The sequence below is a fragment of the Mytilus californianus genome, unplaced genomic scaffold (assembly GCF_021869535.1).
Source record: "Mytilus californianus isolate M0D057914Y unplaced genomic scaffold, xbMytCali1.0.p SCAF_4, whole genome shotgun sequence".
NCBI lineage: Eukaryota > Metazoa > Mollusca > Bivalvia > Mytilida > Mytilidae > Mytilus > Mytilus californianus.
The window spans coordinates 66,887,495-66,903,945 of record NW_026262690.1 but is presented as its reverse complement, the minus strand read 5'-3'; the positions used below and the strand labels follow the sequence as shown (position 1 = coordinate 66,903,945).

The window sequence follows — 16,451 nt, the reverse complement described above, 5'->3', positions numbered from 1 at the left end:
GATTTGTACCAAACTTGGACAGAAGCTTGTTTATGATCAAAAGCTAGTATCTAGAAGGAAATTTTGTAAAAATTTATTTCCTGTTTTTCCGTATATAACTTATAAATGGACTTAGTTTTTCTTCCAGTTAACATTACATACAGTCTGTAGTTAAAGTTTTGAAAACATTTATTAGATTCATAAACCATTCTGGATTTTTACCAAACTTGGACAGGAGCTTCTTACAATCAAAAGATAGCATCTATAGGAAATTTTTTAATAATTTTTTCCCCATTTATGTTGAGCCTGTGACTAGCAGCAAAAGTAGGCGAGACGCTGGGTTCCGCGGAACCCTTACGAACTTTTTACATAGACTATCAATTTCTTTATTTTCCCAAGGGTTTGTATATTTAGATTTTGTCATTTTACATATGGTATATTTTCATTGATGATTTTTGTTATACCATCTCTAAACTTAATCCACCACTGATCTATAATAAGTTCTAACTTGTGTGGTCTGGCTTACAAATGGCATCAACCAAAACTATATTGTGATCCGATATACCGGGTATTGATTTTATTTTAGTTATTAGAGTTGGTTGGTTGGTACAAAAGATGTCTAAACTGGTAGGAAAATCTACTAACTGATCCAAACCTAGATTGTTTATATCTAAAAAGATTTCGTTCATTTCCTTCGGGTACATTTCCCCCTCTATTGTCATTGATGGCCAATTTATATCTGGATGATTAAGGTCTCCACTTAACCAGAAGGTTGAATTTTTAAACTTAAGTTTTAATTCATTTATTTCCAATAACATCTAACTATAGACATACTGAGATGTACCATCAGTTTGGTATTTGAATTGTAATTTACTTTATGCATCTTGTTTTCATTGCAAAGTTTGAATTAGATTATATTTTTTAAATACAAAATACAAAAGAAATCCCAGGTTCTCGATAATTGCGATCTTGGATCGGAGTCGAAATATTTAAAATAGCATTAAAATTTGTCCTTCGTTGTCGTTCCGAGCTTGACTATCCATTTAGAATTATAAAAGGTAAGGTGGGCATCATTTTCGAGATAAATTAATATCAGGTTATGGTTAACTTCTTTTCTGTCATCAGTCATTATAAGTTGAGGAGGCTTTCCATTGCTAAGAAAAACATATTTAAACATCAAACTATTATTAAAATTATGTATGGCGGGAAAAATGCGCCGTGGCAGATTCACATTTGTAAACACACATTATACAATGACACTCACACATGCTCTCAGTTTTCTGAGACAGAGTTGGAATGAGCAGAAGAGCTGTTTTCTTCTGATTTGGCAGTAGGTAGGATAGCCAAATCCGTATTTAATTTGTTTAATTTTTTCATTAACCATAGTATTACTATTAGGAATACTCCGAATAGGCAGTGTCTGTGCGTACCCGCATCCAGTACGAATAGTCAAATTGCCATTCGTAGGCTACGCGTACCCGCATCCGATTTTATAATAATGTGGCATCGGATCGGGAATTAAATGTGAAATATATACGGAATTTGTCGCAATTAGTGAATAAATTGATTAAAACTTCTCAGAAGTTTTATAAATATTTATATATAGGTAAGTGAACAGTTTTTCTCAGTTAATAAATATTCTTAAAATGGAAGAGAGTGATATACATGTGGGGAAGACATTTCAAAGTTTTCATGAATTGGAACAATTTGTTCAAAACTATCAGTCGAGTAATTTTATACAATTGTATAAAAGAAACAACATTTGAAATGTGCAGGGTTGAAATATGTGCCAAAACAATCCTATTGGATATGTAAAATTTGTTCCAAATCTTAATTAGTTACATGAATCTTTTAAAATTGGTTTAATTTGACATTATTACTTGCTTCTTTAATTTTTATATAGACACCAAAGCTTTAATTTTAGTCATTTAAGATCTATTAAAATTTCAGTTTCTGTTTTACATTTTACTAAAAGATTATTTTTTAATCTCATATGGGTAATTTTCAAATTCAGTAAAATTTAATTCTTTAAATTTGCATTTACATTTCATAAAAGTATTAATTTTTATCATGTTTTTCTTTTACAGGGACTGTACAGTTTCATATTCCATCAGTGTGCATTTAATTTGCAATATTTATTATGTATTATTATCTAATAAATCTAATAAATACAATTTGAAAATATTATTTTTCATACTCTTCACTCGTTCTTCACGAAATCCCCATATTATCGATAATATCCGTATATATTTCACGTTTCATTCCCGATCCGATGCCATATTATTATAAAACCGGATGTGGGTACGCGCAGCCTACGAATGGCAATTTGACTATTCGTACCCGCATGCGGGTACGCGCAGACACTGCCATGGGAAAAACCCTCCATTGAGGGATAACATAATAATAATAATAATAATAATAAATATCGTGTAGTCATCTGTTCTCGATAGTAATCAGTTCTCGATAACAATGCGCATTGTTAAAATAGACATATTTCGCGAAATCGCACATGTTTTCTATTTGTCGGGATTCCAAGGACAGAACAAAATCTTGCTTCAAGCAAGCAATAATTTCACCATTTCAAGTTTTCAGACATGGTGCAACAGTAGAAATAATATTTTCCGATTTTAACCTACTTTTCCTTATTCCCAAAACTAGCCCAACTTCATATTCTCGGTTCATAAATAGCATGTTTTTAAATGTAAACAAATCTTAGCTCGAAAAGAAGGTCAAGTCCACATACGTAATAAACAACCGTTAGATGTGGTGTGACATCGCTAAGGAAAAAAATCTATGGAACGCAGTTTGGGCATATCTTATGAACTTTTAAATTTAATTCAATTCAATTATCTGAAAAGTAAAAATTGTTACTGTGACAGTAAAATATTAATAACAGCTGTGACAACATCTTATAACATATAAGAATTGGTTCAATAATTTAAAACCATCTAAAATATATCAAAGATTAATATTCAATGCATATGTTTGTCCTTGAGTGAAAATTCCTAGGATATCTGTTAAAGATGCCTAAATTGATCGATAAGGCTAAAATTCATAAAAAATCATTTGTTTCTAGAGACAAATGATACTTAATTGATATTTTTCTTCAATTTGCGTAATTTTAAATCCTCTATTAATATCAAACATGCATTCCATAGTAACCATACTATACTTTTCACAACTATCAAGAACTGATGACGTATTGCACACAGTGTCAAAATTGAGCACAACAAAAGATGTTTTGATTTTTATACAACCGCAAAAAAATTTTGTGGTCGTATATTGGTATGACGTTGTCGTCATCGTCGTCCGAAGACACATTGGTTTTCGCACTCTAACAGTTTGAGTGAATGGATCTCTATAAAATTTTACCTTAAGGTTCAATACCACAAAAGGAAGGTGGGGATTGATTTTGGGAGTTATGGTACCAACAGTTAAGGAATTAGGGGCCAAAAATAAGCATTTTTGTAACTTCCAGACATAACTTGTGTGTTAGTGTATGGATCTCTCTGACATTGTACCACAAGGTTCCATATCACAAAGGGAATGCTGGGATTGATTTTGGGGGTAATTGCCTCCAAATTTTAGGAATTAAGGGCCAAAAAGGGGCAAAAAGCAAGCATTTTTCTAGTTTCATGACAATAACTTGTGTGTAAGTGTATGGATCTCTCTGACATCGTACAACAAGGTTCCATATCACAAAGGGAATGCTGGGATTGATTTTGGGGGTAATTGCCTCCAAATTTTAGGAATTAGGGGCAAAAAAGGGTAAAAAAACAAGCATTTTTCAAGTTTCATGACAATAAATTGTGTGTAAGTGTATTGATCTTTATAAAATTGTACTGCAAGGTACCATACCACAAAGGGAAGGCTGGGATTGTTTTTGGGGGTAATTCCCCCAAAATTTGAGGAATTAGGGGACATAAAGGGGCAAAAAAACAAGCATTTTTCTAGATTCCGGACAATAACTTGTGTGTAAGTGAATGGATCTCTCTGGAATTGTACTGCAAGGTACCATACCACAAAGGGAATGCTGAGATTGATTTTTGGGGTAATTGCCTCAAAATTTTAGGAATTAGGGGCAAAAAACAAGCATTTTTCTAGTTTCCAGACAATAACTTGTGTGTAAGTGTATGGATCTTTATGAAATTGTACTACAAGGTTCCATATCACAAAGGAAAAGCTGGGTTTGAGTTTGGGGGTAATTGCCCTAAACGTTTAGGAATAAGGGGCAAAAAAGGGGCCAAAAATAAGCATTTTTCTAGTTTCCAGACAATTACTTGTGTTCAAGTGTATGGATCTCTCTGAAATTGAACCGCAAGGTACCATACTACAAAGGGAAGGCTGGGATTGAGTTTGGGGTAATTGCCTCAAAATTTTAGGAATTAGTGGCCAAAAAAGGGCAAAAAACAAGCATTTTTCTAGTTTCAGGACAATAACTTGTGTGTAAGTGTATGGATCTTTATGAAATTGTACTACAAGGTTCCATATCACAAAGGGAAAGCTGGGTTTGATTTGCCCTAAACGTTTAGGAATTTGGGGCAAAAAACAAGCATTTTTACAGTTTCCAGACAATAACTGTGTTCAAGTGTATGGATCTCTGAAATTGTACTGCAAGGTACCATACCACAAAGGGAAGGCTGGGATTGTTTTTGGGGTAGATGAATCATAAGGGGGTTCAAAAAATTGGGGGAGGGATTTTTTTCCCTGTTAGCTCACCTGGCCTGAAGGGCCAAGTGAGCTTTTCTCATCACTTGGCGGTTGTCATCCGATCGTTGTCCGTCGTCGTTAGCTTTTTACAAAAATCTTCTCTGAAACCACTGGACCAAATTTAATCAAACTTGGCCACAATCATCATTAGGGTATCTAGTTTAAAAATGTGTCCGATGACCCCGCCAACCAACCAAGATGGCCACCATGGCTAAAAATAGAACATAGGGGTAAAATGTAGATTTTAGCTTATATCTCTGAAACCAAAGCATTTAGAGTAAATCTGACAAAGGGGTTAAACTGATTATCAGGTCAAGATCTATCTGCCCTGAAATTTTCAGACAAATCTGACAACCTGTTGTTGGGTTGCTGCCCCTGAATTGGTAATTTTAAGGAAATTTTGCAGTTTTTGGTTATTATCTTGAATATTATTATAGATAGAGAGATAAACTATAAACAGCAATAATGTTCAGCAAAGATCTACAAATAAGTCATCATGACCAAACATGACCAAAATGGTCAGTCCACCCCTTTAGGAGTTATTGCCCTTTATAGTCAATTTTTAACAATTTTTCATTAATTTTTGTAATCTTTTACAAAAATCTTCTTCTCTTAAACTACTGAGACAAATTTAACCATACTTGGCCATAATCATTATTAGGGTATCTATTTTAAAAAATTTGTCCAATGACCCCGCCTTCCAACCATCATGGCCGACTTGGTTAAAAATAGAACATAGGGGTAAAATGCAGTTTTTGGTTTATATCTCTGAAACTTAAGCATTTAGAGCAAATCTGACAGGTGGCAAAAATGTTCATCAGATTTAGGTTTATCTGCCCTGAAATTTTCAGACGAATCCGACAACCCGTTGTTGGGTTGCTGCCCCTGAGTTAGTAATTTTACAGAAATTTTGCAGTTTGTATACGCCCGTTTACAGGACGTATTATGGTATACCTCTGTCCGTCCGTCTGTCCGTCATCAACATGTTGGACATTAACTCAAAAATGCTTTAACCAATTTGCATAAAACTTTGGTGAATTGTTTATATCTATTGACGTGAGCTCCCTTTCGTTTTTTATAAAATTTAGATTTTACGTTTCCGAGTTATGGGGTTTTATTCATAAAAAAGGGGGGATTTTCCTGTTTTCGGACAAAAACTCAAAAATGCTTTCAGCAATTCTTATGAAACTTTGGTGAATTGTTTGTATGTATTGATGTAAGCTCCCTTTAGAATTTTATAAATTTTACATTTTACATTTCTGAGTTGTGGGGTTTTATTCATTAAAAAAAGGGGTGATTTTCCAGTTTTCGGCCATATAACTCAAAAATGCTGTGACCAATTCTCATGAAACTTTGGTGAATTGTTTATATCTATTGATGTAAGCTCCCTTTTTATTTTCATAAATTTCTAATATGACATTGAGAATTAATTGAACTTTATTTGTTTATAGTCTGACAACAGATTTACTAAGTATTGCACAACAGCAATAAATCTTTAATTGAATATAAAATCAATTCATATAACCAATTTCAAGTTCTTTGACTACATTTATTCAGAAACCTATAATATGTCAAATATTTAATTTCAATCCAAATTCAGACCTGAATCAAGCTTGAATATTGTGTCCATTTTTGCCCCAACTGTTCAGGGTTGGACCTCTGCGGGCGTATCTAGCTGCACTCAGCGAAGCAGTTTATTTGTTATTATCTTAGATATCATTATAATATCTAATATCTAATACTATTAATTATGATTTTAACCTTATTTTACATGATTTCCAAAGCATCAGTAAATACAGGTGAGCGATACATGCTCTTGAGAGCCTCTAGTTTTTTTTTATCCTTTTTTTCCTTTTTTTTTCTTCAAAATTTTCCATTATAAGTTGGTTATTTTTGATTTATACATAAAAGCAAATAATAATGATATGGTTTGATTTCATCAAAAATTGAAATATTGGGGTTCTTTGATATGCTGAATCTAACTGTGTATTTAGATTCTTAATTTTTGGTCCCGTTTTCAAATTGGTCTACATTAAGGTCCAAAGGGTCCAAAATTAAACTTAGTTTGATTTTAACAAAAGTTGAATTCTTGGGGTTCTTTGATATGCTGAATCTAACCGTGTATGTATTTAGATTTTGGATATTGGACCATAATGGGTAAATTAAAAAATTTTGAGTTCTTAGACCACATTCATTCTGTGTCAGAAACCTATGCTGTGTCAAATATTTAATCACAATCCAAATTCAGAGCTGTATCAAGCTTGAATGTTGTGTCCATACTTGCCCCAACTGTTCAGGGTTCGACCTCTGTGGTCATATCAAGCTGCACCCAGCGGAGCATTTTATTAAAGACTATCTTTTGCAATGATATTGAAAAAATACTGCTCACAAACTTAAATATGTTTGGAACCATTTACTTGTGACTTTACACAATTGTTAAGATTAGTAAAAGCAAGTTTAATTACATACACCTTCAAATTTCTCAATTTTCCCATTTGTCATTCAAGAGTTATTGGACTTTTTCAACCATCAGAATTAATGCAACATTCACAGGTCTTGCACTAATTTAAGTATGTTTTGATCAATTTACTTCAAATTTATATTGATGTTGCATTATTGAAAGTAATATAAATAAGTAGATGTGGTATGAGACAACTATCCACCAATGACCTCCTGAGACCAAACGAGAAGATTAAAACAACTAAAGGGCACTGTACAACCTACAATGTACAAACCTCATACCGTATAGTAAGCTATAAAAAATCCTTGCATGACAAAATGTGAAACATTTCAAATGAGAAAACCATTTATACCCTGATTTATGCTGAAAATAATGAATAAAAAAACTAATATGGCAGACAGCAAGCAAAATCAACCATTAAAGTACAGGCTCCTGACTTAGGACAGCCACATAAAGTTAAAGAATGTGGCATGGTTAAACTTGTTTTAAGCACTCAAACCTCCCTTACCTGGGACAGTGGTGTTAACAGCACAAAATAAGAACAAAGTATAAAAATCAGTTGGAAAAGTCTTAAGCCATTGTTTACTCATAAAATTGACACTAATCACATAACATTTCCGACAATTTTTTGTTCAAGAGTTTTATTATCAATATGAAGGCAGTATTTATATGCCAGGATATCCTCCTGCAAGTTTTCTGCCTTGCCAATTTTATTAATTTTTTTATTTAACACCTTTTTTTTATTTAGATTTTGTACAATATTACACTACATGTATATACCCCCACTATATATTTCAAAAAGTTTTTTAGTTTTTATGAGTTCACAAATAGTAAAGATAGTAAAAAACATACAGTAGGAAAGGATGGTACAGAACCTATATAGAAATTAAGAAATAATTCATGCAAGCTATAGATTTGTTGGAAATTTTCACATGGCATGGGCCTTTTATATTTGAATTTTATCTCAAGCGTTAGTGAGGGATAAGTTTAACGAATATAATGGCACAGGCTATGTGAAAATGATAACAAATCAATGGTTTGCATGAATTATTTCGATTCTGATAGGACAAATACGGTAATTTGAAAAACTGAATCGAAAGTAAGATTGCCGTGTGTATGGCTGTTCTATTTTACCCCCTGTAAGATTAAAGCTACAAATTCCAAATAAATCTAAGGCTTGCATGAATTATTTCTTAAATAACCCCTAGAAAAAAGGTGTTCAATCCTTATAATTCTTAACCCAAACATTTTTTTTTCGTAGGCTACTATTCACTGTCAAATCCACAGTTGACATGTCTTAACTACGGAGTGAGTTGCCATGTTGACTTGCTGAAATCCATGAATGTGCGAATGATGCAATAGAATAGAAAATGATACAACACCTACCTCAAAACTCCATTTTGATGCAATATTATCCGAATTTAGAGCGTACATGTAAAGGAATAATCTTCAGCTTGAGAGTTTTCATTCCTATAACGTCATGCTTTGACGTGACGTTACACTATAACGAGTCTGCACTAAGTATAGATATATCAAGAATTTTATCAGGCTGTTGTTTACAAAGCGAAAGAAGCACGTCGTATTAGAATTAATATTAAAACAATATAAAATCACTATTGTTTCACAAAATATTCAGTTTTCTACACACAAATTTCATATAGCATCTCGGTAAATGGGAAATTTTCAAATACCATCATCTTGTTTCTAAAAATTAAAGCACCACATCCATAACACAATCTGTAAGAAAATCATTTCAGATAGCACCACTATCAAGCAAGAAAGTATCACGTTACCATGATGCTGAAAAGGCCTTGTGTAAACACTTAAAATATCCATACTGTCACATGTATATTTTGTGAAATGATTGTGATATTTTACTGTTTTTATATTTATTTTGAATATATTACTTAATTTTCATCTTTATACTGAATATACATGAAGATACATTTTTATACATATAGAATTAGAATCTTCAAAACAAAATAAAACTGCTTGTAGTTTCACCCTAAACTACGTATACTGTTTAACCATCATCAGCATGTTATTTTTCTGAAAAAAATGTTAATACATGTACTACATTTACAATGGGAAATGAACCTTGGAAACACTTCACTGACATCAAACTGGGATGGTTCTAATCCTTCTTGAAAAGAATTCCTTAAAAAAAAAAAGGATAAACATAAACATGATAAAAATGAATTACCGGTAAGCTGTAATCCATGATATGTATATGTAAAGAAACTTAATCTTTTCTGATGATTCTGTTTAGTTGAAATGTATAAAATTTTCTTATCCATAATTTTCCTCAGATTTTAAGTACCGGTACTGTAATTCAGAAATTAATGCATGCATTTATTATTGCAAATCACTGATTACTGCTAAAAATGCCAGATCTAATTAATGCCATTCCAAAAATTTTGTGAAGGAAAATCACTACTGAAATTATGAATGTGAGTTTTTATTATTACAAACCTGATACTTTTGTATTTTTCGCATTAATAAAAACATCGCTTTAAATTCTGAATTTACAGTATCTTCTTGCTTTCATAAGTTTTTGACAGTTCCAGTTACTGCCATATTTTTCCCAATTTAGTGTTGAAAATCTTGTGTTTAAACCATTGAATTTCCATTTTATAGACATACCTTATTATAAACATTTCTCAACCTAGCAAAGCAGTAAAATGCATTGTTTTGTTTATTTAGAATTGTATGTTAAAAAGTGTAAGTAAATAAAATATTCAATCAATATAATGGTTGAATTTGGTTTCAATTGTATCAATCTATGTTTGCAGGGGAAAATTTGTAATCAAAGTGCCACTGTGTCCCTTGAAATGATTGGTTGATTAAAAATAAAAAGTAAAAAATATGAATACAAGGTCGTCTAAATATGATCCCTTATGGGATGTTTTCAGGTGTTCCACACCATGACAAACAAATCATATACATAGGCGGATCCAGGGGGGGGCCCAGGCCCCCCCCCCCCTTTTGTGGGAAAAATTTGGTTGATTATATAGGGAATCACTGAAGCATGACTGGAGCGGGCCCCCCCTTTAGGTCAGTCAGCGGGCCCCCCTTATGAAAAGTTCTGGATCCGCCACTGATATATAGCAAAGTGAAAGATCTGATTTTTTATCAAACTAAGTTTTGACTTTTTAGAGGGTTCAAAATAAACAAAAGTTAATTTAAAATTAATTTAAAATCATATTTCTTTTCATATTATTTTAGTTCAAAATTATTAGACAGAAAGTTAAATATATTTATACATACAAGAAAAAGAAAGTCACGAAGGGTAACAAATTGTTTATTGATGAACTACATTGTACCTCAATATGATTCCTACGTCTTTAAAGCTTTGTGTAGTCCAATTTTTGTTATTTTACACAATTTGCAGTAATTCGCTATTAGCTTCAGAAACCTACATGAAACAGATTGTATCCTAGTTAATGGAATTATTTTTATACAAAAATATTTCAGATTATAAGAAAATCCATATAACCATGAGACCCTACCAAAGAGGCAGAGGGCATGCTCATAGTAAGTTTGGTGGCAACAGTAATAGAGGACGTGGCAGGGCAAAGTCAAGAGAAGTTCAGAGAGATAGACCAGGATGGAATACTGATGATATAGGGTTTCAGGATACACAAGAAATATTTCATAAAAGTAATTTTAGAAATGCAAATAGATCAAATCAGTATCAAAAGTCAGATGAAACAAGTGGATATTATCACAGGAATTTTGAGGAAAATTCAGGAAGTATGGAGCAATGTTATGATAGAGATGATTATAATTTTGTAGGGAGAGAAAGGCATGCAAGTGATACATTTGAATATTTAGAAAGGGATCGATACAGCAGAGATAATGCTGAATTTGCAGACAAAGAATATGATAGGTTTTATGAGAGAGACAATATTAATGAACGAAGAGATAGAGATGGAAACTTTGTTGAAGATATTAGAGTCAGTTATAGCAGAGACAATGATACTTATGAAAACAGAAGTTATAATAAAGATGAAAGAGACCCATATGATGACAGGAGATATGATATGGGAGATAATTATGATTTTCAGCATCCCCATGATTATGATAGAAGGGATTTACATGATTATCAGAACAGGGAAACACTTGGCAGTGAACAGCAATACTATAATGAGGAAAGAGTTAATGATGCTAGAGATAGAAGAAGGAATTTCAAAAGAGCAGGTTACGAGAATTACTATTTTGATAGTCCAAGACAAGAAAGATACAAAGAGAGAAACTGGCATAAAAGGATTTTTTCTGAAAATAAAAATGAGAGTACTGATATTTATGAACCTTTAGAAGAAGGTGTCTTAAGTTCACAATCAAACCAAAGAAGTTATGATTGGCCAACAAATGAATCTGGTATCAAAATGGCTATAGAATTCTTAAAAAATAAGCCTACAAATGTTGAGCCTAAAATCAGGGAAGAGGAATCAGTTGTAAATCAAGATTCTGAGGAAGAACTGAACAATTTGCCTGTAATTAAACCAGAGTTGTTAGGAAAAGAGGCAATCGAAGATTTAATTTCTGATTTACTGAATCTACTTCTCAAAAACGGAGGAGAATTTACAGTTATAGGATTAGAAAAGGAATTTGTAAGTACTGTCAAGCATCGATTTAAAGATGATAAAGTTTTGAAACCTTTTTTACAGAAATATCCAAAAGTATTTGAATTTGATACAGAGAAAGCAAATAAAGAAGAGGATGGACTGAGTACTGAAGGAATTGAATTAGTTCGAGCAAAATCAGATGTCAAACTGTGCCAGGCTCATTCAAATCATCCAAAATCTTGCCAGGGTGACTGTGATGCACTTCACATTTGTAAATTCTATGTTCTGAGTTCATGTGACATGATTAAATGTAAATTTGGCCACAACTTGAGTGACGATCACAATATAGAGGTACAACAAAAGTTTTACCTTCATAGAGTAGAATTACCAAACTTGTGTCTATTGCTCCAACATGATGCAAACAGATGCAGGGTGACCGTCCCTATTATATGTCATTTCTACAACAGTTTGAAGGGATGTAGGAGCAAAGAGAAAATGGGAAATCAACAACAGCAGCAAAAATGTCCTTTCCTTCATATTTGTCGCAATTTTGTTGAAGGTCGTTGCAATATATGGTCCTCGTGTCGTCGCAATCATAGTTTACTGCAAGGTAATGTGTATGAAATCCTTTGCAAATATGGTTTAGATCCAAGAGTTTTAGTTGATGGGTTGACCAGGGATTTAGCATTATTAAAATGGTCGTTAACTGATTTTAAAGATGAACTTGTAAAGACTGGAAGAAGGTACATGTCAAATCAGTTAGGGATGGATGAAGAAAAATCTGACTTTACTAAAGAAAGGTTGAAAAGAAAAGTACAAGTTGGTGGTGATGATGTTATATCAGTCAAAATTCAAAAAGTGATGGATACAAGTCTGAGCTCAGTATCAAGTGAGACCAATTCGCAGGAAACAAGTATAGAAGAAAAGAGAAATGTTTGTATGGCAGCAAAAGATTTGATAGAGGATACAGCATTGAAATTAGAAAAGGATGGAGCTTCTCCTGCAGGAAAAGAATCTTATTCAAAGAAAATATCGAAATCTTCTACAGTTTTGAATAATAAGACAACCAATAAAGTATCAGGAAAGGATGAGGTTACAACCAATAATATACCAGGAAAGGATGAGGCCACAAACAATCAGGTACCAGAAAATGATGAGAATGCAACCAATCATATACCATGCTGGTCTATAGCTGACAACAATAAATGGACAGAAATTTCACAGAAAACCATCAAAGATTTAGAAACTAAATATCAAAACTATCTGGCAGCTAAAACAGCAACAGTACTAGTTGATGGAAAATAGTAAGTATTTTTTTATACAGCAGGTTTAAGAGAAACAAAGTAGCAATAAGCAACACATAAGCCATCTTCTTACATGTACATGCAGTAATCTTTTGTGTTGTATAATGTATGAGGATAGCTAATTTTTCTGACTGGAATTCAGCGTTGTTTGACTCTCTTGCAAATAAATATCATTATTTCATACTGTTAAGAGATACATGAAATTGTCTTATTGTGTAATTTGCCACTGGACATAAAGCAAACTACAATTGATCTAATGGTACAGATAGAGGCCCTAAGAACTGCAAATGTAACATGAACAAAGAACTAGTTAACATTAACAAAACGAGCAATAAGTGCAATACAGTCAGCATTCCAAAATAAAAATAATTAAATTCTGGTTAAATGTAAATTTAATTGGCAGTTCAATTATTGTCAGATGGCAAAACATGTGGATGACATAACCTCACCCATCAGTGACTGATGTTTTCTTTGGTCATCTATTAATTAGTGTTGATGGTATATTATATTTGGTTTTTCTGTTACATTTGTTTACACATTTTCTAGACTCACTGTGGTTTAAAGCTTGACATATTGTATATATATAGACATGATAGACATTTGTCTATTGTTGAACTTTGTGTTGACCAACTTGACCTTAAAATTTCTTTTGATTTTAATTAATTGGGTTACTCTCTCTGTGATATTTACCTTAAATTTGATAATACATGTTATATACCAAGTAACTTTATTTGTAACGACTGCTGATCTGTGTTAAAGTACATATCATTTATCATTGAGCAGACTTCAAGATTTTGAAGGAAAATGAAATATCATAAATGCCTTTGCTCATAGTTTTAAAATAAAATGATTAACATGGAGAAAATTTTACTGATTCCTATTTTTGTTATGTTTCAGCTTTACAGTTGATTTTAACAAACTATCAGGTTGTTATTCTGGAAGTGCAGCTATTGTCAAATTAAAAAGAGCCATGGTAAAAGAGCCAGTTAAACCATAGTTTGTTGAAGAAGAAAGCAAAATACTATTAAAATTGAAAAAGATGAAAATGAGAAATCCTAGAATAATGTGTCATTGGAACAGATGGTAATACCATCAACAGAGAAAGGATAGATACAGACTTTATATGTTTTGAACCCTGAAGTATTTTTAAAAATATACTTAATGAACAAATATTAAGAAATTACCCGAACAGTATTACATAACTTTGTTAAAGGTATAATATTAGGTTTGAAATATTTCACTTGGTTATCTTCTTATCATCAACATCATCAGTTTCTGCTGTAAAGAATGAATGCTGAAGAGAAGAGTTGGACTTTTGATTTTGAAGGAAATTTATGGAGATCAATTTTTGTCTGATCTAACATAATTGACCTTAGAAAAAATACAGGATAGAAGCTGGTATTTTTGGCATGAAAAGAAAATAAAATGTTATTGAGCATTATAAATAGAAATAAAATAAATATGTTTATGTTGTTATAAACAGTGTATATAGATCGTTGACTAATATCTAGACGTCTTACATATACATATACTCATGCAAAGGGCCTGTATGTGGAAGAACATCAAACATAAAAAGGTCATGCTAACCTTGAGGAAGAGAATATGCATTATATAGAGAAATTGAAACCATGGTATATAATTACCCCAAAAAATTGTATCTAATGAACATAAATCGAGAAAATGGCAGTCTGTCATTAAACTGTACACAGACAATACCCTGAAATCCATTTTTATACTCCCGCTTTAAAAAAGTGGTGGTATACTGTTTTACCTCTGCCTGTCCGTCAGTCCGTCCGTCCCATGAATATTTCGTCGCATCTTTCTCAGGAACTACATTACAAGGATTTCTGAAATTTGATTTCAGGGTTTATATAAGTCAGCTATACTGTGTAATGCGCTTTCAGATTCATCACTCAACAACTTCCTGTTTACCGAAATATTTGGGCGGGTATCATCAGTGAGCAGTAGCTCGCAGTTGAACTTATTAGCACAGCAAAGCCTTTCTTAGAGGGATAAAGTTTTTAATTCATCATTATCTGAATAAATATATACCTATTTTTTGTCGCTGTATTTCATGTGTTTATACCTTGATAAGACAAAGTGGTATGAAATTTTTTAAAAACTGTGATGTTCATGTGGTTTAAAATATAACTGTGCTCTTCAGTGCGTTCTTTAGCTGGAATTTTTAATGATTTTATTGAAAATATTTTAAAATAACTTTAAAAACTGGATATATACACTGCATAACAAGTGTAGAAAAGCTGGCTATTCTGTAAAAAAAACATAATTGGTGGATAGACTGTCAGTTGGGAAACGGAAAGGAGGAAGTTGCAAGAAAAAATCCAGTCACTGATACTTAGTTCCTCAATTTTGCAAAGTATAGATATATATTATATACTTGTGTATTTATGTACATTTGTTGTAAATAAATTTGTGGAAATAAAAAAATAACTTGATACGAAATAATGTAGACTAGCAATCAGAAATATGTCTGTGTCTTGTGATAGAATCAAAGCACAAAAATTGTATACCAAGATGTAAAACATTGAGAAATAGTGAAAAAAATTCTTGACCAATTAGATGTGTCTGTAAGGCTAGATGTTTTGAAGTGATAAATGTTGAAATTGGTTTATTTGAAAAAAGGAATGATGCATTAAGTTTAAAATAATGCCTTTATGGAAAAGACAAGGAAAGCAAATACAGTTGAATATGGTCAAATTGGAACCAAGGCAATAAAGAAGTCCTCTCAAATAATATTGTGACTACATCAGCATGTTAAAATTATTACATTGAGAAAAATACAGATGTGTTCGAAATTTAAAAACTCTATATGAAGCACAAGGAAATAATACAGGAAAGAGAAAGAAACATGTTATAAACATTGGCTATAAATCTACTAAAACTATTGATGAACAAGAGAAGTTTGTACTAGGTTGATATTTTTATCACAAAGAACAAGATATGTCATTCAAGGTTATTTACTGATTTTCTATTTCCTGAGATTTTATTCTATTTGAATATTTTAAGTCAATTTTTGTAATTTAACAACTTGAAATCCACCATTATTGATCAATCCTCTGTTGTACAGATGTTTATGTTAATCTAGTAAAATTCTTATTCATATATCCATATTATATCAATATTAAAATGTTAATTCAATTTTGTATTTTATGTATTTATTTAAACAAAACAACTCATCTTACCTGCTTACTGAAAGTCCCTAGCGCATATTCGATGAGGGTGATATCTTATGCTAATGACATGTATTTCAATATAAATGTATGATACGGATTTCATTGTTCACAAAAAAATGTCTTCCGAAAATTACCAACATCAGTTTTGCTCATGGCCTGTAAAGGACAGTTTTATTTTTTGAAGGTCAACTTGGCTGAGGAAGATGCATCCTTGTCTGCCAATTTACTTTATAAG

The 16,451-nt window shown here is 32.1% G+C and overlaps 1 protein-coding gene across 2 annotated transcripts; it reads left to right on the top strand.

Moving 5' to 3' along the window:
- The first annotated feature begins 1,009 nt into the window (after positions 1-1,009).
- On the top strand, positions 1,010-16,181 carry LOC127738394 (uncharacterized). 2 transcript variants are annotated; one of them, XM_052249629.1, is made up of 3 exons: positions 1,010-1,037; positions 10,625-13,022; positions 13,920-16,181. In XM_052249629.1, exons 2-3 carry the CDS (start codon positions 10,648-10,650, stop codon positions 14,017-14,019), a joined length of 2,475 nt encoding a protein of 824 aa, XP_052105589.1. In that variant the 5' UTR covers positions 1,010-1,037; positions 10,625-10,647; the 3' UTR covers positions 14,020-16,181. The 2 variants fall into 2 exon arrangements, with proteins under 2 accessions (XP_052105589.1, XP_052105588.1); XM_052249628.1 differs by lacking the exon at positions 1,010-1,037 and adding an exon at positions 1,043-1,075.
- The last annotated feature ends 270 nt before the right edge of the window (positions 16,182-16,451 follow it).

What these genes read in the sequence shown, in the direction of transcription:
- LOC127738394 (XM_052249629.1), top strand. Translation starts at nt 10,648, where the DNA reads ATGAGACCCTACCAAAGAGGCAGAGGGCATGCTCATAGTAAGTTTGGT. An exon ending in GTACTAGTTGATGGAAAATA is followed by an intron (nt 13,023 to 13,919) that starts GTAAGTATTTTT and finishes GTTATGTTTCAG; the next exon opens with CTTTACAGTTGATTTTAACA.